This window comes from Numida meleagris, chromosome 6 (assembly GCF_002078875.1).
Source record: "Numida meleagris isolate 19003 breed g44 Domestic line chromosome 6, NumMel1.0, whole genome shotgun sequence".
Lineage (NCBI taxonomy): Eukaryota > Metazoa > Chordata > Aves > Galliformes > Numididae > Numida > Numida meleagris.
In genome coordinates this window covers 46,846,221-46,870,609 of record NC_034414.1, presented here as the reverse complement: position 1 = coordinate 46,870,609, position 24,389 = coordinate 46,846,221, and the positions used below count along the sequence as shown (strand labels likewise).

Genomic DNA, 24,389 nt, shown 5'->3' with positions numbered 1-24,389 from the left:
AAGAGAGTGAAAAAGGAACGTCTCTCAAATTCAAAAATATTCCTTTTTACTCACTGTGCCTCAGCAAGGCAGGAAAAAATAGAGAGAGCAAGATGTCCAGAAATGTCCTTTATGCCTAGATCTGACAGGGTTTTAGAGTTTTTTTAATCCAGTTAGCATGGAGTGGCATTGCTGCTGCTCTGCTGTACAGTCAGGATGCTGGTGGTGGGGCCGCAGAGGTCACAGAATAGGGATCTGCCCTATGCTCCACTCGTTCCCCTCAGAGAACAATGTTTTAACTGCACTCTTGTCTCCTCCAAAGAGTCACTGTGCACCAACTGCATTGGGAGCTTTGGATAAGGTCCTGCCCTCTTAAGTGACAGCTTAGTTGAAGTCTCTGAGTCACCATCTGGGCTAGGCCCCTACATCTGGGCACTGCACTGCTGAATGTTGCAAGCAAGCTCTCTGATTCCAGCCCGTGGGTTTCACGCAGCCACAGAGCACCACTTAATAGGTAAGTATCTAGGCTGCGCGACTGTAAGCATGCTGCCTAGCATGGCAGAGCTTAGCAAGCCAAGCAGCAGCAGAAGCTGCTGGAAAACAAGGCTGTGTCATGAGTTTTGGCCAGCTGTGGGTTGGAGTGCAGCCAAGGACAGGCACCAAAGTGGCTGGGGCATTGGGTGGCAGCAGCTCCTGTTTGGAGCAATCAGTGGTTTGATGCCTGGGCTCAGTTCCTTGGGACAGCAAGGGGTCAGAGAAGAGCTGAGATCCACCAGCTTGCACTGGAGTAGCCTTGAGAGATCTGGACAAAAACAAAACAAAAGCTGACAAAAATGGGCTGAAATTATTTATCTGAACTGAAGGTTCTATTTTGTCAGTTTTCATGACTGCAAAATAGATTCTTCCCTGCTAAGAATCATAATGCTAATCCAAAATCTGCTGGGCTTCCCTTTCCCACTTCCTCTGGGGTATGCTTGGAGCCTGAGGGAGCTGCGAATGAAACATCACTGTTTCTGAGGTGAAATGCTTAAATCTAAGGGTTTGGGTTTCTGCTGTCTTGATTCAAATTCTTGTAATTCTTTAAACTCTGTATTATTTTCTCTTTCTTTATTTTTCTTAATTTTGGTTAAAGAAATGAGAGTGAGTGTCCTGATGTACATAGTTGTGTCTTCTCCATGTGGGGAGTTACCATTTCAGGTCAGGACTGTCATCTTAAAGAGCCAAGCTTTTACCATGATGTAAGCCCTTGTCTCACGGACACTGATGGCCTTGGGCATCTGAAAGAGATCCTGATAGAACATCATAATGTATGCATTAACTGTGCACACTACATGGCATTAATACTGCTGGAAATTCAGTGGTAATATGCCTTTTTTGAGTCCGTTCAATGGTGAGGGGATGCAGTCATTCCGTGATTTCTGAGTGTTCCCTGGTGTTTCCCCCTTCTCTCCTTTCCAGCTCTCAACACCAGTTTTCAGAGGGTCTTACCTTAAGTCTTAAAACTGATGACCTTGAACTTTCCTCTGTGAACAGCAAAAAATCAGAAGTGAAACTGAGCATTGTCACATTGTTCTGCTAGATGAGTGAAACAAAGAAAGTCACTTCAAAGAACAGATTTGCATGTTGCTCAAGTGCTCCCCAGATAGGGTAGAAGAAATTATCGAGTTGCTTTACAGTGGCAGTGAACCTGCCCTTGAAGAAAGCATGCAGACAGACAAACTTTGTCGCATAATTTTCTGCAATTAGAGCAAGAAATAAAACAAAACAACAACAAAACACACACAAAAAAGACGTTCATTGGTGTTGTCCAAAATAAATTCACTTCAAAATTGTTTCTCTATAATCTGATGAGGATTTCCTTTACCTATTTTTCTCTTGAACTGTGGTAACCAGAAGGTGCAGATAAGAACCTGCCGTGCTTGCAGAAGCTGCCTTCCCTTTTTAATCAACAAATACATCAGGTGTTTGTATGTGATAGAAAGGAGTTTGTTCGCTAAGTTCATGTGCAGGTTTGACTGATAATGTTCCGTCCCTTGTGAAGGATTTCCGAAAGATTTATTGGTCAGTCCACTCAAGAGGCAGAGCCGAAAAAAAGAACAAGACAGTTGAATTTCTTTCATTTTCCATATTTTGATTACCACAATTTCCTTTTACAGGACAGCAAAAAATAAAAGAACAAAAATGGCTACAACAGCGGCAAATACCCAAAGACAAACAATAGGCTCTGAGGAATACAGTCTGTATAGCAGCCTGAGTGAGGATGAGCTGATCAACATGGCCATCCAGCAGAGCCTGGGGGAGGATTCAGTGGGCCAGGCAGTGGCCCAGGGCCACCCAAAGCCACTGGGAGGGGGTCCCAGCGAGGCTGCTGCCCCCAGCCGTGCCAGCAGCCACAACCCTCCATACCACCTCTACCCTTGGCAAAGGTGAGTGAGCAACAAATGTGCTGCCTGCCAGCTTCCTCCATCAAAACACGTGCCCTTCTAATTAGCTCTGCCAAGCAGCTTTGCGTGCTTGGTCTGAGAGTCTGTCATTAGTTTAAAAGTCAGAGCCTGCTATAAATCCAGTGAGGTCAACAATTTACGCCCTCACAGTGAAATGAAAATCAGCCTGAAGCTGTCTGGTTTAAGCAATAAATTAAATGAGAAAGGGGCACTGCTGTGCGCTTTCCTGAAGTAAAAAAGTCCTTGCGGAAACCAGCAGCTCCCCTCTGCCATGCTGCACTCTAGGCTGCAGCTTTGCCAGAGAGGGAGCACAGTGTTTGTTATGGGAAAACACAGGAGAGAGGCCAAAAACTAGCATATAAAACAGTATGATCTGGCCACCTTTTTAGATACTGTGGAGGATGTGGTAATTTCAGGACCAGGTCTGGTCGCAGGAACACTGCCCCTGCCAAGCACAGCTCCAGGCAGCGAGCCATGCAGGCACCATGTAGCCACGTGGCGACTGTGGAAACCTGCTGCCAAAGCAAGCATCCTTCTCCTTTTGTTCTTAAAGGCTGATTTCTCAAGGGGATGGAGGTTAAAAAAGGGAAAGAGGGCTAGAAGAATGTGAAAGAGGGTAGAAAGTCACCCCGAAATGAAGGCAGATGCAAAAATATCCTTTCAAAGTATTTTTGTAATGAGCCTGAAGAAACTTAAGATTTGTTCCTTCTCCTTTCTCAAAACTCTGCTGATCTTGCTTGGCTCCCAAATCTGGGAGATGTGGGACAATATGAGGAGCTGCAAGTGTGCTTCTTAGCTGCAGAACAGGGATGCTTTACAGAGTGCACTCCTGCTCCAGCTGAAGTTTGTGGCTTCTCAGGGTAATTGCAGTGCGTATGCAATGTCAGCTCCGCTGTGAGGAGCTGGTGCTGTGCAGAATAAGGACTTCCATGGCCATTTGGTCCTGTCCTCCTCAAGAGTCCTTGTTTTTAACATAAGACTGTATCAGGGCAGCAGCGTTTGACCTCCCAGAAGAGCAAAAAAGTTTTCAGCACTGTAGCTCCAGATTTGGAGTGTTGCTGAGCCCTTCCACCACCTAGGAGAGCCATCTCCTCCTCCAGCACCTGCTCAGACCTACTTGCGTGACACTTGGGGAGGTGATGAATGTCGCCTTGCCGCATGCCTGCTTCCTGTGTGGTGGCAGCAGGGTTAACCTCACTGTAGTCTTATATGGTCATTTGAATCCCCTGACACTTCCTCAGAGGGCCAAAAATAATCTCGAGCTGAGAGAGCAGCTGAATCCAGCACAGAGCAAGCTGTGGCCATCTGCTTTTATTCAAAGCCCTGACCGGCACGCTTTCTCACTCTGTCTTTGCGGATGCATGTCTCTGTTTCTGCTTCATCATGACCTGTTTCTCCTATTCAGAGTATTTCTCTTCATTTCATTCATGTCATCACCACTCCAGATTGGCAGCCAGAGGCCATGTTCAGCCACCCAGCGCAGGGGCAGCCTGGGGGGTCAGGCGAAGGTACGACGGCAGCCTCTGCAGCACAGCACAGCCCATGTAAGTGCCTCCCCTCCCTCTCCTGCCCCACATCTCCCTTGTTCTCTTTTCTCCCTTCATACCTGTTCATCCCTCCAGTGCACACATCCTGGGGAGTCTGGGGCATTTGGTAGCTCTGGGGAAAAGTGTGGAAAACAATCATTTACTGTAGTATATGAACAAGGTGGGAAAGTCCAGGCTTTCAAAGTGATATTTTATTAATGCTGCTGAATGCTATGCCCATTTGCATGGGGGTGGCTCTATCCAGTGTCTGGGTGTAGTGGAAGTGTCCAGACCATGACGGGATTACTACAGCCCTTTTCATGTCAGAGTAGATACAGACACATGCTGCACCAAAGAGTTGGAACAGCATTTCTCTGTGCCCTGCAGAAAATCCTTCCTACCTTTTCTGTCTCAGTTTGAAAGCTGAATTTATTCTATTCAGCTTTCAAGTCCCTCCATGGATGAGTGGTTGCAGTGACTACCACTCTACCACTCCTCTTCCTTCCATCTGTCACCCCTCTCTATATTCTCCCCCATCTCACCCTGCACCTGGGCTGATCCAGGCTCTGTCCCTTCTCTCTGCTGACATTGCCCTCCCTGACATTTGTGAAAACCTCTCTGCTGGAACATCACTTGCCACCTCCCCTTGGTCCCACTAAAATTACACACTCTCATGAAGTGCTCTGCAATCCTGCCCTGGCATACCTCTCTCTTTTCTGGGTGTGATGACTGGAGGGCTGATGGCTTCTCCTGCATCACATGGTCCAACAGATCTTGGTTCACAGTGGAGGCTGGGACAACACTAATAAACCAGTCTTCCTCTGTGAGAGCAGAAGTGTGGCTGGGAAGCCACTGCGGAGTATGCTGGCAATTTTAGGGCCCTGGTCTCAGAGGCAGGCAGAGCTGATAGCTGGCTTTACCAGGAGAGATGGTGTTCCTTCCTGCTGCCTGCATCTCACCAGGCTGCCAGGAAAAGGAGGAGCTTCTGAACCCTTCTGTGCTCCTCTGAACCTCTTCAGCACTCAGAATTGACCCTGCCATACATCTCTTCTGCAATGAATATTTACGAGCTTGGCTAGTGGCCTTTGAAATGCAGTAATTCTTTTGATTAGCCCTTGAGGTTAAGATTACATCAGAACTTCAGGCCCCTTCCATCATCCTAATACTACTTTTTTTCTATTTCTGATGAAATCCAAGCAGCAGAATGTGTTGGTTATTTGTTATAACTGCCAAATATGAGCCAGGCGGAAAACAAGAATTTCACATGGAGATTCATTAAACTCTCTGTACTGATCTGGAATTTGCTTGGCTACAGCATCCACAGCCTGGTCCAGCAAACGCCTCGTCTTACTTAGAAATCATTTAAGGTCAAGGATCTCAACAGAAGTTTACTCCATTCAACATCTGAGGGCTCAGGCAGAACAATAACTGATTCTTCACACATTTTTAAACCTATCACTGATACGAGGTGTTGTCTGCTTTCACTGAGGTCTCAGCTAATGTGACTCACCTTGCATTTGCTGTGTGGCAGCACCACCCAGGGGCTTCTGCTGTGCCTTCTTGGCATGCAGTAACTCATTCAGTGCTGGTAACTCCATCATGTGCCCAGTCACAAGGTCATGGTGAACAGCCCAGCATATGTAATGTGAACCTTTGCACAGAACAACAGATAGCTTCAGTCTGCTTGTGCCAGAGACTGCTAAAGATCCTCCACCTCCTCTTCTCCCAATCAAACACACCAATTGCTGATGTTGACTGACTTTACCAAAATGCTGGATTTCAAGCACCTATGTAAAAATCACTTATCTATTAGAAGCTAGCCATTTTAGTTGTAGTCCTCAGGATACTTTTGATAGTATGAAGATGCAGCAGAGTCCCCAGGACCTCAGCCCTACAGCTATCAAGAGATCAGTGGATTCCTTCTGGCCAGATGTGTCCAGGACAGCAGCTGCATGCTGTAGCTGTTATCTCATCAGGTAGCACGCTTGGATTTCTCCAGTATCTTCTCCCTATTTGAGTGTAGCTATTTTTGTGTCTCTGCTGTCTTGAGATTGCTGCTTCCAGCTATAGAGAGAGAACAAGTGGCACTAAGGCCTTTTTCACCCAGGGAATGATATTTTTCTCTATTCCTTGGCACGCTGCTCCGCAACCTGCACTAAATGCAGAGGTTGTACCAATTATGTATTTTTTGAGAACTCGCATGCTGAGCTGCCCATTTTTTTCTGTCTCTGGTCTCACCCTACAATGGCATTCTAGATCTCCTGTCGTAATCAAAGTTTCTGGCTGTTCCCAGTATTGCTGTCCTGCACACAACCTTCATTGCTTATTGTGTTCCTACCATGGCAGTGCTAATGCTCTCCCTGAGAGACACAGCTCCCTCCCCACTCTATCTTCAAAGCTGCAATATTTTCTCTACAGTTAGTGCAAACCACAAGCTCTCCTAGGTTTTCAGCATCCTGTCTCTGAAAATATAACCCATATGAATTTTTTTTGCAAGTCTTCATTAGAACTGGAAAAATGCTTCTTACCTTCTGTTATTTACTGCCCTGAATCTTGGCAATTTGCTGCCTCTGAATAAGGAAGCAGTGGCTGCATTCTCTCGCCATAGCCAGGCAGGCTGCTGGTACTGGAAGGCACAGATCACCTCTGGGGCTGTGCATGATGCAGGTTGGTAAAGGAAAAGGTTGTCAGAGAGAAGCTCACCTGGAGGTTGCCCATCATGCCTCACTTCTTCATGGCATGCAGTGCCACAACTATGGACACAGTAGAGCTGGACTTTCTCAACTACGGGTATCTAAAATAATAATATTTATGTCAGAGATTAGCCATATCTTCCTATATTCCATGCAAAGATATCAGCACCTCCAGACAGTGATTATTCTGATCTATTGTGAATAACCTAATTAAAGCAGATAGATAAATTTCACATCCAGAGGCCCTGTAGCAAGGCATAACTTCTTAGCCTATAGGCTGTAGGAGTTCATTGTTTTGTTCAAATGATACAATGATGTTGCTGCAAAAGAACTCTCAGTAATGAAGGAAGCAGTAATCAGGTTTTAATGTTGTTTTAAAGAGAACTTGACCCTGTGGTGGCAGCAATCAGGGATGGAGATGAAAAAGAAATATGCAACATGATGAAATCAGGAAAAGACCTTTCTGAACCTAATAAAGATGGCTGGTTACCCCTCCATGAAGCTGCATACTATGGCCAAGTGGGTTGCCTGCGCCTGTTGCAAAAAGGTCAGTGAAATTAAAACTAATTACTGAAGAAGTAAGAAGAATATGAGTAAGCCAAATTGCAGAATTAGTGCCACAGCAGTCCTCGTCTGAGACTATGTGTGAGGCATTATTCAGCTTCTACGACTGCATATTAATTTCACTTTCTCTTTGAGGATAGGCTTCCACAGGGAAGATTTAGAAGTTATGCTCTTCAGGAGAAAGTGATACATGGATAGATTTTGTCAAGCCCCAGACTTCACACAGTAAAGCCTTGTAGCTTGAATTGTGGCTGTTGTGGGCTACTTGGAATCCACAGCTGGCATCAGTGTCCCACTGGCTGGAGATCCAAACCAGCAGTCACCTTGCCAGTGACTGAAGGTGGTTAACTACTGCAGTTTGCTTTCAAACTGCTGCTGAACTGTAGTTACTCAACAGCTTTCTGCCTTACTAGTGGGCATAGATGATCATTTTAATCTGAGTGGATGATTAATCTGATTCATAGTAATTCATTGTATATTCTTACCTTTGTTTACTGAAAAGAAAAGAAGGAATGAACAACAAAAACTCATCTAAAACTTCAAGGGTTGAAGGTGCTACAGATACTTGTGCAGCACTATCTCATAATGTCTTTGGGCTTATGGTTTCTTCACAGCGTACCCTGGCACAATCGACCAGCGCACCCTCAATGAGGAGACAGCTCTCTTCCTGGCCACCAGCCGGGGCAACCTGGACTGCTTGCTTGCCCTGCTGCAGGCTGGGGCTGAGCCTGACATCTCCAACAAGGCCAGAGAAACTCCCCTCTACAAAGGTGAGGTCCAGAGCTTCCAGGATGATGAGCTCCACAAGGAGAGAGCTCACAGTATTGGCCCCACCTCACTCATTTCAGGCATAGAATCACAGAATCATAGAATCGTTAAGGTTGGAGAAGACTACAGTCCAACCATCAACCCATCACCACCATAGCACTAAAGTATGTCCCTCAGTGCCACATCCACACATTTCATGATCACTTTCAGGGACAATGACCTGACCACCTCCCTGGGAAACCTCTCCCAGTACCTTACCACTCTGACTGAGAAGAAATTTTTCATAATATCAGGCCTGAACCTCCTCTGGTGCAACTTAAAGCCAGGACTCTTGTCCTGTCATCTTGGCATCTTGGCTCTCATGCCCTGATGCTGAAACTCACCAGTTAACCCTCATTTTGCATTTTGATCCCTCCAGTGGACTTGCATCTTCTCTGCCTGACCTGCCATGCCATGGCCTCTCCTCATCCATATCAGAGATAGATTAGTGGCTGCTCCAGGGACACAGGCTGCAAAGTGATGTTGAGATGGGGTGTGTGATGTTCGCTGGGCTCCTCAACATAAGGTGTTTGTGCAACATCCCAAACTTTGGAAAAGCAGAAAGCTGGGTAGTAAGGGATTGTATATACATTTCCAAGCAGTAGGTTCTATGTAGCTGTTCTGTGTGGGAATATATTAGCTGTAGTCACATCAGTGATTCACAGACTGAGCCAGGCCAGGCTGCATACTATGGGAGATGCATGAAGATGTAAACAGTTCGGTGAGGTAGATAAAGTATTTAACATGAACATATTACATTGCTGCTGGTCAGAGAGAATACTTTTTTTACAACAGAACAGGATTATATCTATGATATCACAAGAATTCAGAGGACACAATCTCTCACACCTTTGTATCCACCCTCCTTTGAATGACTGTTTCTGCCACGGCTATTTTTTTTCAGTGCTCTAGCACATTAAATACCACATATTAATGGTTTTAACAGCAATTTTGCCTCCATCTTTGGATGCTTGGCCTTAGACCTGCTTAATCTAAGATGCCTTAGTTTTAAAATTCTGGCTAATAGTCTATCAAAGGAAAGCTGTTCTACTGTGCATTAAACCCACAGTAATAGGGGTAGTAGTTGTTGTAGTAGTACCAGTAATAGTAATATGAATGCACGCTTTGACCAGAGAAAAACTGTTATTCAGAATGTGCAGGACTTACTTGATTAAAATTTTTCTTGTCCATTCTCTAATAAAAAAAAAAGAAGAGTGAAAAAAATTGAATACCGGATTAGTCAGCCATTGCATTTCAGCATTACACGTTGCAGAGCTGCCATACATAGATGATTACAGCAGTGTCTGGTCAGAAGATTGCCTTCTGCACATGTGAGTGGCACTTGCATATGGGAGAGAAAGCCATATTTATGTTCCAAGAGAAGAATCAAAAGCAAAGGGAGGGACCACTGTGAGAAAAGGGAACTAATATTTAAAACAACCGAAACAACAGTAACTGCTATGGAATGTGCTGGCCTACCTCTCTGCACATTGTACAACAGATAATTGTAAAAGTAGCTGCTTATTTCAAGTGTCTTTGGCTTGTGGTGCCACCGTAAAAGTGTATAGAAAGCCTGACAGTTTGGGGTTCAAGAAGCAATGGAAAAAATTGATAGAATAAAAATTATCAATAAAATATCATTATTTGAGTATGGTCCTGAGCTGTGATTTGCAGGCTGAGAGAGTTCTATAGACTCATTTTGTTAATATTTACTAAGGATCTTTTCCTGCTGATTCTTGGTTTAGCTTTTATTTCATTTTCTTATCTATACAGAAACTTATTTGTAGTTCAGGACAATAAGGTCCAGAGTCATTTTGCTCAGAATTTGCAAATAAAATGTTCTGGTCATGCAATTTCTATGCCATTCTACATTCTTTCTTCATAAATTATCTTCTGTCCCTTGTCATCTCCCTTTTTCACTGTGATGTCCAGCTGGTACAAACATGCTAGGCTTGATCCTCCTCAAAAACTGGCTTGGCACAATTCCTGCAAATGACACAGCCTCCTACAGGTCCAGAATGAAGACTGGCTTCATTGCCACATACTGTGCAAGTCCCAGACGGTGTCCTTTTACAGCAGCATTGCCCCTTGTATTGAGCTAGATGGATCTACTGGCTTATTCAATATGGCCAAGCTGTGTTCTATTGCTTGTGCTATGTGAAAGGAATACCCAGAACACCCTGAATCTTTTTGTAAGATTCTACTATTCATTTCCCTTTTCTTCAAAACAGCCTGTGAGCGCAAGAATGCAGAGGCTGCAAGACTCCTGGTACAGTACAATGCTGATACCAACCACCGTTGCAATCGAGGATGGACTGCTCTCCATGAGGCTGTCTCCCGAAATGACCTGGAGATTATGGATATCCTGGTGAAAGGGGGTGCCAAGATCGAATCTACAAACTCCTATGGGATCACTTCTTTATTTGTGGCAGCTGAGAGTGGGCAGTTGGAAGCTCTGAGATACCTGGCAAAATGTGGTGAGTAGAGTTGTGCCACTGATACACCATTGCTCGTTTCGTCCTTGATACTTCAAAGTTCCCATTAATTTTCCCTGGCTCAGCTTTTCTATCTCTGTAGATAAGTGCTAGCCTGTAGAGCTGCTGAAAACCTTTTGCTCCAGATGGTGGTTTGTGTAGGGTCTTTCAGAGAGCATGGTCTAGACACATGCACCTCTTTAGCATTCATTTGAGGCCACCTACTTCAGGAAATAATACGGTGCTCTCTAATTGAATTGCCTGTCGGCTTTCAAAACCTATATTGCTCTGCACGTGTAGTCTAAATCCAGTCATAAAAGAAAACTGGTGGTAGGTGGTAAGAGATGGCAGAAGTTGAACATTAGCCATTCCCATCTGGCCAAAAACATGTGCCACTAATGGACAAGGTTAGCTCTCTTCCATTAATGAATACTGCTGAAAACAAAGTCCTATTGTATAGTTAATGAATTTACACCGAGGAGAAGCAATCTCAGTCTCCCTCATGTGTGTGTATTCAAACAAATAGGCAGACTGATTTCGATTCTTGTTTACACTAAACCTACACTATACTGCTCCAGTTGTGTAAAACAGCTGCACAATAAGGACGCAGATTTTACTACCATTCTGATGCATATTTTATCCTTGCAGTGGGTTAATACTTCAGTGTAGGTAAGAATTGGATCCTGCACTTGGGAAAGGAGCTAAATGGCAGTAAATATACGAAACACTTATAAAGCAGTTATTATGGTTAAGAAAAATGTGAGAGACAGGGAACAAAAAAAAATGGAATCTGTTCGGCTAACATTGTCAAGTCAGATTTGTATGACCATTTAGTCCATCAAACTGCCTGCAATTTTAGAAATTGCACTGGAATGTGATTTGTGTTTCAACTTAGACAGATACTGTGATTTCCTTAAAGTTCAATTTTGAGAAAAATACACAAGAGAAAATCCAATAAAACTGTCCAATTTTTTCAAGCCTTCTAAAGCTCCTCTGAGAATACCAGAAATTATATCACTGCATTGTTTACGATGAGCAACGTTCATCATAAAAAGGGTTTCTTCTTCATTTCTTTTTCATTAAGAACTTAGTCCTATGTTATGTTTTGTTACTGCAATTCTCTCGATGCTTCCAGCTACAACATTTTCGAAGGGCCAAACACAACACAGATGTTTCATTTTGGCATGAAAGCATAGGGAAATATTCTTTCTGGCAGGGAGTTTTCATGATCAAATGGGAGACTGGTTGGCTCCTTTATTGGAGTTTAGAAGCAAAACTCTAGTGACCTGTCATTCCCACTTAGAATACATATAAAGCAGCCTTCCTCAGGACAGCATAGTACATTGCATATTGCAGTACACTGCAGTCAAAACCCAGTATTTCAGAACTTAAATATCTAGCACAGAAAAAATTGCAAGATTCCAAGTCGTTTGTGGTCAAAGAGTATTAGGACTTGGTTCATTTTTGCTTGTTGTTTATTAAGACAAGCATCCACTGGATGAAAAAATATACTACAACCTTATTAAAAATATTCATCCTTTCTTAGCTAACATTTACCACTTGGATCCTAAATTGATGCCTTATGACATAAAAAGATAGGTCCTTAGGTTCTGAGTTTTGAAATGAAATATTCAGTTACTGAGTCTTGCCCAAATGAAAGATCCGTAGAATTCTTTCTGGTTACTACGTAGATGTCTTGTTATAAAATCCTATATAAGCCTAGCTATGTACTAAAATTAAAATATCGTATAAATAGTATAAATTCACTTATAGTGTGAATATAGACAGTGTAAGCAATATTAATAAACCTAAATAAATAAATATTAAATATATAATCACAAAGCAGTTTACTTTGGAGAGCACCTATTAAAGTCATCTAGTCTCCAGACTTGTTCAGGAATATTATATATATAGTGTAAATATATAAGTACTAATGGAATTATTGTGTCTAAAGAAAAGTCCATGTTGAATAAAGAACAAGCCCATTTAAAAATGTTTGGCTATGAGATACAAATGAGTGGAGCCTGGATTCATGACTGGGAGCTGATGGCTGATGCCCACTGTTTTATCCTGAGGATATTTCACCTTTTCTAGAGTGCATTACCACTCTATGATTTTACATTCCCCAGCAATCTCTGAGTGAGAAAATGATTGCCCATATAAACTCTCCCTCATAAAATCAACATCATGGTAAAAGCCAGTGGAGATCTATAAAATAGCAGTATAACATTTTCATTTTGCTATGATTAGATTTTGTTCACATCACCATTCTGCATATGGTGTAGCTCTAGTGTCATGGAGACTTACGTGTTCATTCAGTGCATGTTGCTCCCGTCTGATTCAACTGTTTGGTCCTACAAAGATTTTTTCTTCCTTCCTAGGTGCTGATATAAATACTCAAGCCAGTGATAGAGCCTCTGCTCTTTATGAAGCCTGTAAAAATGGACATGTACATATTGTAGAGTTTCTTTTGTCCCAAGGAGCTGACGCTAACAAAGCCAATAAGGATGGCCTGCTACCTCTTCACATAGCAGCCAAAAAGGGAATTTGCGAGTAAGTTTTAGTTTATTTTACAGTTTCACCTTTTAGGTAAAAATCCAAAGTCCTTACAAAAATGGAGAACTTAATGTCCTAGATCCAGTTATGAACACTGCAAATGAGGGAGATTGCAATAAACTGAACAGAATGAGCTTGCAGGATAGGATGAATGGGATGTGTGAGCAGAAATATGGGGTGAAAGTTCCCATTTGCTTTGCCAGGATATCACCTATCACAGCTAAACAACCACATGTATCTTGAAAGTGGACTAAACTGAACTCCACAAAATATACTTGAATGAAAAAACATCTATATCTGAAGTTAGTACTCACTTTAAACCCCTTAGCCCACAGCTATTTTTGCAAAATATAATCATACCTCTAATTGCAGTGACTGACCCCTTTGGTGACTGTAGAGGACTCTATTACCACAATTTCTATCAAAACTCTTTAAGAAATAGTTGTCCAAATGAAAAGGCTGTTTCTAGATAGTCAAGCTGTTTTTGCAAACTGCTACAGAAGATTCTTATATATTTCACAATGTCTGAAGAATTAAAACTTTTGACAGCACTACACCTTCCTATAGCATCTTTTATCCTAGCATTTCAGTCCATTTGGGAAGCCCAATAACACTTCTCAAATCACACTGATAGATGTAAGGATTTTTATTTTCCATAATTGGAGTAGGTCTTCTTTGTGGAAGCTGTATGTTCAGAGGGTGGCTCAGAGTGAATTTATGTAACAGGTTTATATACTTCTAGCATGTACATAAATACCTTGCATAGACTAATACAGATATGATTCAAAATCTTCTCCAGGGTTTGAGTTACAAAGATAGTTGTTGAAAACGGACACATTTTAAATGAGAATTTACCAGAGACAAAACTCAACTCCAATTGCTCACTTCCAAAAAAGTTAATATGACAGTACAGTAAATTGATCTGAATCCAATCTGTAAACAGAATCTGGACTAGTTCTCTGAATTTATTCTTCCCCTCAATAGATAGATAGCCCAAACTGAAAACAAATCTACGTGGAAATTCAGCAACCTGAGTGCATCCCTATGTTACATAAGGAAGAGCCAATGTGATTTGGAGGTCATGTCTGTTATTGCCAACACTCAGCACCATAAATGAGATAAGAAGTCAGCCCAAACTCTGAGTTTGTTTACCTGTAAAAGACTGAGCACAATTTTTTTTGTGCCCAACTGCTGTGATCTGAAGTACAAGAGGAAGAAAAAAGAAGATTTTCTCTTATAAATATTTATCTAAATGACGAAGCTATAGCCCAATTGGCTGATTATTGTTAATTCCACTGGTATTCAGTAAAATAACACCCTTCATGGTGACCTCTCTTTGTATTCCTGAAGATTTAATACGTAATTCTGCTGGAATTCCACACTTCAACTTTTTGCCAGAGCATGAAATCTCCCTACCATCAAAAAGCCAAGAATGTGGTCCCAAGGTTCAGCTGTCAATTCTTGTTGCTTGCTGTTTGCTTATTTTAAAAGACACCTTGTCAATACTGACATGAAGTTCATAAAGGTCCTCTCATCAGCTCTAGGACAAGTATAAGCTGTCATTTAACTCCTTCACCCTTGGAACCGGGGAGCTAAGAAGATTTTGTGAAGTGTGGGCAGATTTATTAAGTAAATGCAAGTCAATCATCTCTTGACGCATTCGTATTAAGGATGCTCTGCCTCCTTCCTTTAATTTCCAGCAAATAGAAATCACAAAAGCAGGTTTCAGGGAAAAGGAGAAACTCAGCAATATTTCAAAACTGCATATGAATCTCAGCCCTGAGACAGACAGTCTGTGGTCTTGTTTGTCCAGTTTTGATTACCTTCACTTGAGCTACATTCTTCCTCCCTCCAGATAGAAAAGTCTGTGGTGGTGGAGACACCACACTGTTGAGCCAAATCACTTTGAAGGATGAAGAAAACAGTCAGGTTAGACTCCAATAGAATGTGGTGATTCCTGCCTTTTCTCCCACCAAAATCTGAGGGGTTTTACTGAGGTCTGGGACACTGCAGGATTTAGATATAAAGCCTCAGTGTGCCATCACTGCAGAGAGGTTCAGGACCTTGCAGACAGAAATGAGGCAGGATCTCTTTAACTCAAATGTGAAGAGCTGGCCGAGGCACATATCCTGGAGGGAAAGAACAAAACAGACCCTTAAATCTTCAAACAGTTGATCATGGGATGACTAATGCTGGCACTTGGCATGGTGTCCTCACAGTACTCTCTTGCCTTTTTGCTATTTTGGCTCTTACAGAACATTTGATAATGGTGGAAAGTTGCCAGCTCACCAGCACCCAACTCCTGCTCCCATGTGAGCCTTAAGGTGCTGGAAGAGTAGTGAAGCTGCTTGGAGAAAAAGAAAAAAGAGCTTTATTTCCTAAGGCATTTACACATTTACTTAATGAAAAAAAAAAATCTTTGTTTCAAAAATGAGAAATAAAAGTACCTTGAAAACATCAACTGTCCACCATGCAAATGGGAACATAATCCTGTAAAGTGTTATGCGTCTTCAACTCTTCTTTCATCTCCTCAGAGCGTGGAGACTCAGTCTTTCATAGGATCATTCAGCACATCACAGGCAAAGGTTTTCCTGAGACTAGCTTACGTTGTGCTTAGTTCATTACATAAATATGATTTAGGGACACTGCTGTCAAGCTGAAGATGCGCATCTTAAAAGAGATGCACTATGTGCTTAGCATGTTTATATGTTCGAAGAGCTCTTGACTGCTAGATAGGCTTCTACATAGGAGGAGGAGGAAGAGATGTGCTTAACTCACTGCTAAACAATTCCTTTTACAGATAGGCAGAATGTAGACTCAGGTTTGACAATTACTAATCTCTTTCTATTTCTTATGGTCCCTTATCTGTATTTATAGAATCAAGCTATTGCCTTAACTAAAACATTCACATTCATTAGCAGGAAGTTAAATTTTAACCTGTGGGTTCAATTATGCAGCTCCAGTGATGCCTAAGGAAACCTAAAAAATGCTCATGGATTTGCGATAGCTGGGGCCTTGTATATCATATGTTTGAACTTCCAATTATGTAATGAGAGCAGCTCAATTTATGTTGCTGTGTTTAAGGCTGCATCACACTTTCCAATAGCAATCCCTAAATTACTGGGGCTTAGGACTTGGCTGTACAATTTTTTTTCTCCCTGGGCTAAAGCATGGCAAACAGCCTGGAAAACACTTTTATTTCTTTTTCTCCCCTTTCCTAATTGTCAATCTGGTTCCCAGCATCTGGGATGTTGATAGTGCCACAGATTTGTCACAGCCAAAAGCTGCACAGAGAGGGCCTCTAGGATGGGGCTCAATCCAGGGTAGAAAGTGAACTGTAAAATCTGACATGGAGGTCTGGAAACCAAATATATAGTTTATCCCAGCTCAATCCCAGAGGACTGGAGGTTTCATCCCCTTTCTGGTCTCAAGCCTCTTGCTGTGGCTGTGACCTATGAGGCCTACCAACTTCTTGTATGGGTGCCCCTCACCACAGAACAAACTTGATGGAGCTCCTGCTTCCTCATTCAGTTCCTCTGATCTCCACCAGTTCCTCTCCTGCTGTCCACAGTGTGATGGCAGAGGTGCAGAACACCTGGGAAAGCGTGGCCAGGTGTCTGCCATTTGTACTATTTGTGAGTTAGAACAGGATAGGCAGGGAGTAACCACGTTGTTTCTTCCACTGTAACTGCCCCTGTGGCTGGCATTACCTCATAAAACTGGGTGATGATTTAAAAAAACTTACACCTCCATGAAAGAGGGGTAACACAACTCACATTTTTGGCAATGTAAAAGCACAGGGAGTTGGAGATAATTTTCAAGTTCACACTGATTTTTCTCAGAGCAAATCATTCCTATGCTCAAGTTAGTAGGCTCTTACGGTTACTACTATCCAGCTAGGATTTGCAGTAGATCCCATAGAACTCACCATTGCTCACTGACTCTCCACTCAACAGGATTGTCTCCATGCTGATCCCCGTGACCAGCCGCATCCGTGTCAAGCGCAGTGGCATCAGTCCCCTGCATTTAGCAGCTGAACGCAACAATGATGACATCTTGGAGGAGCTAATTGATGCTGGCTATGAGGTGAACACCACCCTCTCCAATGAACGGTCCTGCCTTTACGAGGACAGACGCACCACACCTCTCTATTTTGCTGTTTTTAACAACAATATTTATGCCACAGAGCTCCTGTTGCAAGCTGGAGCCAATCCTAATGTTGACCTCATCAACCCGCTGCTCATCTCCATACGCCATGGTTGCCTGAAGACAATGAAACTGCTTCTCGACCATGGAGCAAATATTGATGCCTATATTTCAAGCCATCCTACCACATTTCCAGCTACTATCATGTTTTCAATGAAGTACCTTTCTGTGCTGAAATATCTCCTGGATCTTGGCTGCGATGCAGTTTCCTGTTTTCAGTGCCAGTATGGAAACTGCCCACACCCTGCATTAAATTACAGACGGGACAGATTTAATGATCCTCAGCAGTCCAAAGAACCAACCATAACACAGGTAAGCACTACTTAAAATATCTTTAGTACTTTTGGGGACATCTCTCACCCGTATATCTTAATGACTTCACATATTTCTTCCCCCACCTTTCCTGCAAGAGAAGATGCCCTTTTTTTTCCAAATTCATTTACATAAAAATAAGGCTTTGTAAGATTCAGTGAGTGTTCCAACTGCATATTCAATGACAATGTGGGCATAGGCAAAAGTTGCTGATGTCCAACCCTGAATTTCAGATGTATAACATCCATCTTGACAGCTTTTGTTGTCAGATCCACAATACTCTTTTCCTCTGGACCTGAAGTGCCAGAACTGAAGCATATTTTCTTCTCAGGCAGTGTCAAATGGGCAGTAGAAACCTGTTTGTGTTATTTACCTTGTAATGATTGTTTTATCTGATAATTTATCTGCAAATTTATGCTCTTGGTTAAATTAAAATTGCATAGTCCTTCACCTCATGAGGGTAAACTAGTGAATGTAAACATCTGTTTCCAAATCTGGATAAGCAGCCCTGGAGACAGTGTGTAAATTATTACATTAGCTATATGACTGTTCATTATAGTTCAAGTTTTCAGAAGAGACTAGGAGATTTAGATCCATGGTTTCATATTTTCAAAGCCAGTTACACATTTTAGATGGCCATGCCTTACATATGTATATCTGCAGTCTATTCCAAAGCTCAGCTACTGCTTCCATTGGGCTGGAATTGGATTCCCAATCCCCCTAAATGACTCTGCAGAATTTCAGAGTGCACATTTTCTTGTTGTTGTTTGCGTTGTGTTTTTTTTAATGTGTGTGTGTGTGTGATCTCTGCTTGTTGACTCCTTCCAAAATACAAAGTAAATCTGACCCTCCAATCAAAATTTGCTATCCTTCAACTTGCAACAAAACAAACAAAAAAACCTTAGCATGGCAGTCTTCTTAGTCCTCTTTCTCTTGCATTAGGGAAGCAATAAGTCAACTCCTATTGATCTGAGGTGTACCTTTGTATGATTTAGAAGAAAGTGTCATTTAGGCCAAATAAATGGTCACCAGTAAATTGAATTAACTCTAGTTCTTGAAACATGATGCTATTGGACATGGAGTGAAAGAGGGCTGAAATTCCACAGCAAAGAGAGAGCATTTGTATGAGCCCTATGTAGTAATTCAGCCACACAAAAACAGGTGCTCTTACTTAGCTAAATGCAATATTTCCCTCTGAGTCCCACCTAACCATGTTTTTAATGCCTAAAAAAACAGTGGGTCACACACAAACAGAATCATCACCTGAAAGGTCAGAGGCATAAGCAGCAGAAGATGTGTAAGATTATATCTGTGCATAGAGAGACTGGTGAGTCTCTATGAGTCTCTCATAGAGAGACTGTTTCTGCCCACAGAGTAGATAAAATTATGTCTTCCCTCCAGCTATTTTAAATTTGCTTTTCAGTGCTAGGTTTCTGGCTAACAAAAGTAAGGCTTGTATGGGGTAGCTTCATGATATGGCTGTGATACAATTTGTATTCCAAAATACAGAGAGTGTCATATGAAACTTTAGCTTTTTCTACCCAAAAGATGAGCATTTCTTATTTTCCTGTATCAAATTACTTAAGGAAAATAAATCTCAATTAGTCTTTATACAGTAACACTATGAGCTACTGGAAATTGATTTGAAAAATACATTACTACAAATAACTACTGATTCTACTAAATTAGTGTTTCATATGAAAGTGACTGCAGAAAGACGCTTGCTGCTTCTGCCCCACGTTCCCCAATTGCGGTGTCAAAACCGTGAACGGGGGAAATGAAGCATCTTTCTGCCACGAGAGGGCATTCAGGAGCCTGCCAAGACTTCAGGCAATGTGTCCCAAGCCCAGAGCCGCTTCAGTCCTGAGACTATCCCAAGGCATGTCGTTGCAGGCTTTTTTGCTTCATTTTGCTGTGTCTTTTCCTGTAACATGTTTGGGAACGTTTTTAGCCTGGAAAATGTATTTTTAGATTGAGCTTTTGAATAAGGAAGAGAGGGAAAAAAAGGCAAGGTTGCTGGTTGGAGACAAGAAGAGGAGAACAGTAAGATCCAGTGCTTTATTACTCTGAAACTGTATCCTCATTTAAACTCTGACAAAGTGGATTTACTGTCTGGAGGTGTAGTGCTGATTACCAGTTTGCATGTTGTATATGCAACTGCATGGCAGTGGCATAGGCATAGGCAATGGAGAATGTCAGAAATCCCAAACAACATTTCCTATGAACAATTCAGGTAGGAAACTCTGGACTGCCCACTGGGATCCTCCCAAAATCACTATATTTCATTTTTCTGGGAATGCTAAGAGAAACAAAGTCAGAAGAGTAGTACTTGATTCTGTTAATGCTTTGACCTTGAATGAAAAGACCTTACAACTTTCTGTAGTTTTATTCTTCCTAGATGTGATAATATTTTGATTCTGGATAAGAGTATCCACACAAGAACTTATTTCATTAAGTTAGTTCATGTATGAGCTGTTGCTCATACGTGTGTGATCAAATGTGATCTAGTTACATGAGCTTAAACTGAAAGAGATTCAAGCTGGCCTATTATCTCTCCTGCTCAGTGTGGACTTGGAGGGTGCCTGCAGACAGTTTCAGTGACTGAGATGATGTATAGTGCATAAGTCACTTAGACACGTGGCTGAGCTCCCATCTGCACTGCATGATTTAGTTCACCTTAACTTATCTAACTACTCACATGTAGATAAATCCACAGATATCTTCATCATATGTATCATCCTAATAGAGATAGATTAAGCTGTCTGGTAAAACACACATTTAGATTAAAGTGGGAAGGCAATTTTTTTGAAATGAAACTGCTTTAAGTCAGATCTATGCTTGAGAATCTCCATAGCTCTCCATGCTGAAGCTCAGAGTGCTCTGCAGCTTGCTGTATGGGCAAGGGAAGTTGTGCCTAGTCCAGGCCCAAGTAAGGAAGACTAGACGAGACTTTAGTAAAAATTTTCTGAGGTGAAACTGGAATTTGCCTCTACGGTTGGTAGAAAGACCAGAAAAGTAGTCAGGGTTGTTGCTGTTGTCATAATTTCTACAGGTGCATTCATCTTTCACTGACTGTAGAAAATTTGTTTTCTCTTGAAGTTTTGTGACATGGTGTCTACTCCAGAGATAAGTCGCTGGGCTGGGCCAATTATTGATGTTCTCCTGGATTATGTGGGTAATGTCCAGCTCTGTTCCCGGCTCAAGGAGCACATAGACAGCTATGAAGACTGGGCTGTCATTAAAGAAAAAGCAGGTATGGTTACTCAGAAGAGAATCTGTCACAAATATTCCCACTGTTGGATTCAAAATGTGAGTCAGCATTTCCTCTTACAGTTTCTGTTCTTTCTACTGAAAAGCCCTGTAGGTTTTTAACCTGACCTCTATAGAACTATACAGTCAGTATCCATCCCCTAAACTCAGTAGGATTTCCCTACTGAGATTGAATTATATTTTTGGACCAGGTATAAGGCACTAGAAATTGCAGGAGTACATTGACTCTGTGATGTTGAATTTACACCAGCTGTGGATCTGACCCACTGGAAATAAGTCTTGCCAGGGCAGGAAGGCTCATTTGTCTGCACCTGTGATGTGGGCAGATCAGGGCAAGTGGGCAAGGTGACCACCTCCACAGCAGGCCAGCAAGCATCAATGGCTCTTCCAAAATACCCTTTCTCACAGGATCCAAAGGCTTTTACGGATATTATCAGAATTAGTTGTCCAGCATGAAGGTAAACTAGGAATGCATTGCATTTATTTTCAGTGGTAAGGCTGAGTACTGTGAAGGATCTTGCTTAAATCCTCCTAAAAAGCCCACTGCTAGGCTGTGATGGGATACAGCAGCCCATCCTCCAGCCCCACTTCCTTCCCTATGTCATGCCTCAGAATGAATGAGCAGATACATCACCTTTCCATTGCAGACAAAGCCTCTATTTTCACTCCTCCCATTCTCCTCTTGCCGTATGGATGTCCCTCCTGAGTTTAAACATGTTCTGTTCACATTTTTGACCTGCCTCTCTTTCAGAGCCTCCACGACCTCTTGCCCATCTTTGCCGTGTCAAGGTACGAAGCTTGATTGGAAGAAACCGCATTAAACTTATTGACACATTGCCTCTTCCATACAGACTGATTCGATACTTACAGCATGATTACACACAGTGACCTCAGGCATGGTAGACTTGCGGCAGCTTCCCGGCATGGCACTCAGAAACATTGGCATGACAGTGGCACACCATGAAGAACTGCTGCTGGCTTGGTCAAGTGCCTTCCAATGACAAATCTACAAGATATATGCTTCTGGAGCGAGAGTGAGAAGAAAAAGGAGGGGACATTAACCATTAGGTTTTACAGGAGGAAACACGTGTGATCCACCTCAGAGTTTGGTCAGCAAAGAAAAAGAAGTGAAAGCCAATGCTGAAAAATGAGAAGTGCTGAAGCAAGTACCAGTGAGGGATTTTGAGGTATTCTGGGGTCTGGTGCAGCTTAGCATCCTTGCTGTGATCACAATTCAGAAGCTGTTAAGAGTCAACATATTTGGGGAAACAACCACATTTCATTCACTGACTGAGATTCTTATTTTAGTTCCTACTCTGTGTTTTGGATTTCTGTTCAGTGTGCCGGTTGCTAATTCTGATAGTTTGACACTGTCTTGCTAACAATTTTACTTTCATTTTTGGACCTTTCTCAGCTGAGTAGAGTACGTGATTTTTGAACATTCAAAGCTCAGAACTTTAAATATACTAAGATGTTCAGATTCCTTTAAAAGCCAAGGAGAGCTTTATTGAAGGAGGTTGGAGGAATTGTATTTATGCCCAGCAAATACAGTTCAAATTGTATTACATTTTCAATAAGAAGGAGGTGAAATTCTGCTTGAGATAATTTTCTATATTTTCTGATTTTCTATACTGGGGATTTGAAAGCAACTCATATATAGATATATTTTCTTTTCTGTAAATTAGAAGTAGTTGCACTGTAAACAGTAGCTATGGTCTGTCATGAAGCTGGTGTCTGAACAGAACAAAGCCCTAGAGGAGCACAGGCGGTGTTGAGGAAGAAAGGTAAGATACATGAGGAACAGCAACACTGCTACATTAATTTTCTCTATTGTTCCACTAGAGGATCTTGTCCCTATGAAACTCAGCCTCTCTTATTTCCTTGACTTCTGTGACTATAACGATACTATGACTGGAAGAAGAAAGAGGTTATCTCAAAATGATGAAACTCAGACTTTGAGATTTATGAAAACAAATGCCCAGAATTCAGCCTCAAAATCTTTATTCAGGTGCCCAAACAGTGCCAAGATTCTTGTGCCAGGTGTAGTTACCTTGAAGCCAATGGGACAACTCTGGTGTCAGATATTACTGAGGCAGAATAAGTCTTAGAATTTAGCCTTGAATTTCCTGACTTTGGAAGTTAGAAATATCTATTAGTTCCTTTGACACTGACAAAAGTTATTATCTCAGCTTCTTTGAAAATTAGGTCACCTATTTACAGCTCAGATACACAACTGATTTATGGCAGCTTAACGAGTTGCCATCTATCAGCTGAACCACTATAATTGTCCGTGAAATTCTTTTATTGAAGTTTTTAACAAGTCACATTCCCTCACAGCTGGGGAGGCTGAAGAGCCCAGAAATGGTTATTGGCAGTGACTACAGCTCACTTGACAGGTGTGACTTGCTGAACCACTGAAATTTAATGAATGCCTCTGTCCTGATCAGGCACCTAAGTAAGGATGGAAGAGCCTAATTTTGGAATTATGTCTTGGCAGATCTTATTCTAGAAACATACTCATTCGTACCGTAGGTGACAAAAGAGCTGTGAAGTAGGGATTGTTTTGATTCCCCACCAGAGACCTGACAGATCTGCTTTTGTTTGTTGGCCTGCATACTATGGAAGCAGATAGAAATATAAGTAGGGAAAATGCACTGGACTGACTTTGTATAGAGTTCTACAACTTAACACCAGACTAAAAGTGTGTTGCACACATACAGGTCTATCTGGGCACAGAAGTCCAGATTCTGTGATGGTTTTGTGTGAAATGTGCTTAGCGCTCATGGGATAGGATGTGAGTGGAAGCAGAAATAATCACAACTAAGGGCACTCTGTCCACAGCTGTCCTCTTCCCAAACGCAAAAGCAGTTGAAAAAACAACAGTTTCAATTCACACTGAACTGTGATCTTCTTGCAAAGCTTTATAAAATAAGATGAGATTCCTCCACTGTTGAAATTCCATCACTAGCAGGGTCTGCCCACTTGTCCTGCAGTGTGAACTCCACCACTCTTACAGGAGTGGGGTCTCTGGAGGTGCAGTGCCACCTGCCCAGTAGGGCCATTCAGACGATGGAGCTTCTCAGTGACACCAGTTAGGAGCTGGTCACCACTGCTGGCTGTACAGAGAAGAGCTGGCTAAGCAGGCCACTGAAGCACTTCCCCAGCCTTTGGGAGTCTGTATTGCCAGTGAAGGACCTGTAATTAGAATCACAGAATCACTGAATATCCGAAGTTGAAAGCAACTCATATGGATCATTGAGTCCAACTCCTAGCTCCACATAGGACCACGCAAAAATCAGACCATGTAATTGTAAAGCAATAATTTGAGAAATTGAAAGTCATCTGTGGAATTACTGCATCCCTCAGCTTGTGGAGCTGAGCAGTGAAGGTCTGGGTCTTACTCACATTGATGTAAATCAGAAGAAAAATCGTTGAAATTAAATGAGTGTAACAGAGAAGAGTTGCAGGTGATGGATACTGAGCATGGCCTGGTGGAGACCATTTATATAAGCACTTGTTTGGTATGCAGTGTCAGCTCTGGAGATTGCTGGCTGACGG

General features: G+C 42.1%; 1 protein-coding gene across 1 annotated transcript; it reads left to right on the top strand.

Moving 5' to 3' along the window:
- On the top strand, positions 1,646 to 23,860 carry ASB2 (ankyrin repeat and SOCS box containing 2). Its single transcript, XM_021403224.1, has 9 exons — positions 1,646 to 2,405; positions 3,869 to 3,967; positions 7,023 to 7,189; positions 7,821 to 7,976; positions 10,245 to 10,490; positions 12,869 to 13,040; positions 17,000 to 17,561; positions 20,661 to 20,814; positions 21,583 to 23,860. The coding sequence occupies exons 1-9, from the start codon at positions 2,161 to 2,163 to the stop codon at positions 21,717 to 21,719; spliced, it is 1,938 nt and encodes a 645-aa protein (XP_021258899.1). The 5' UTR covers positions 1,646 to 2,160; the 3' UTR covers positions 21,720 to 23,860.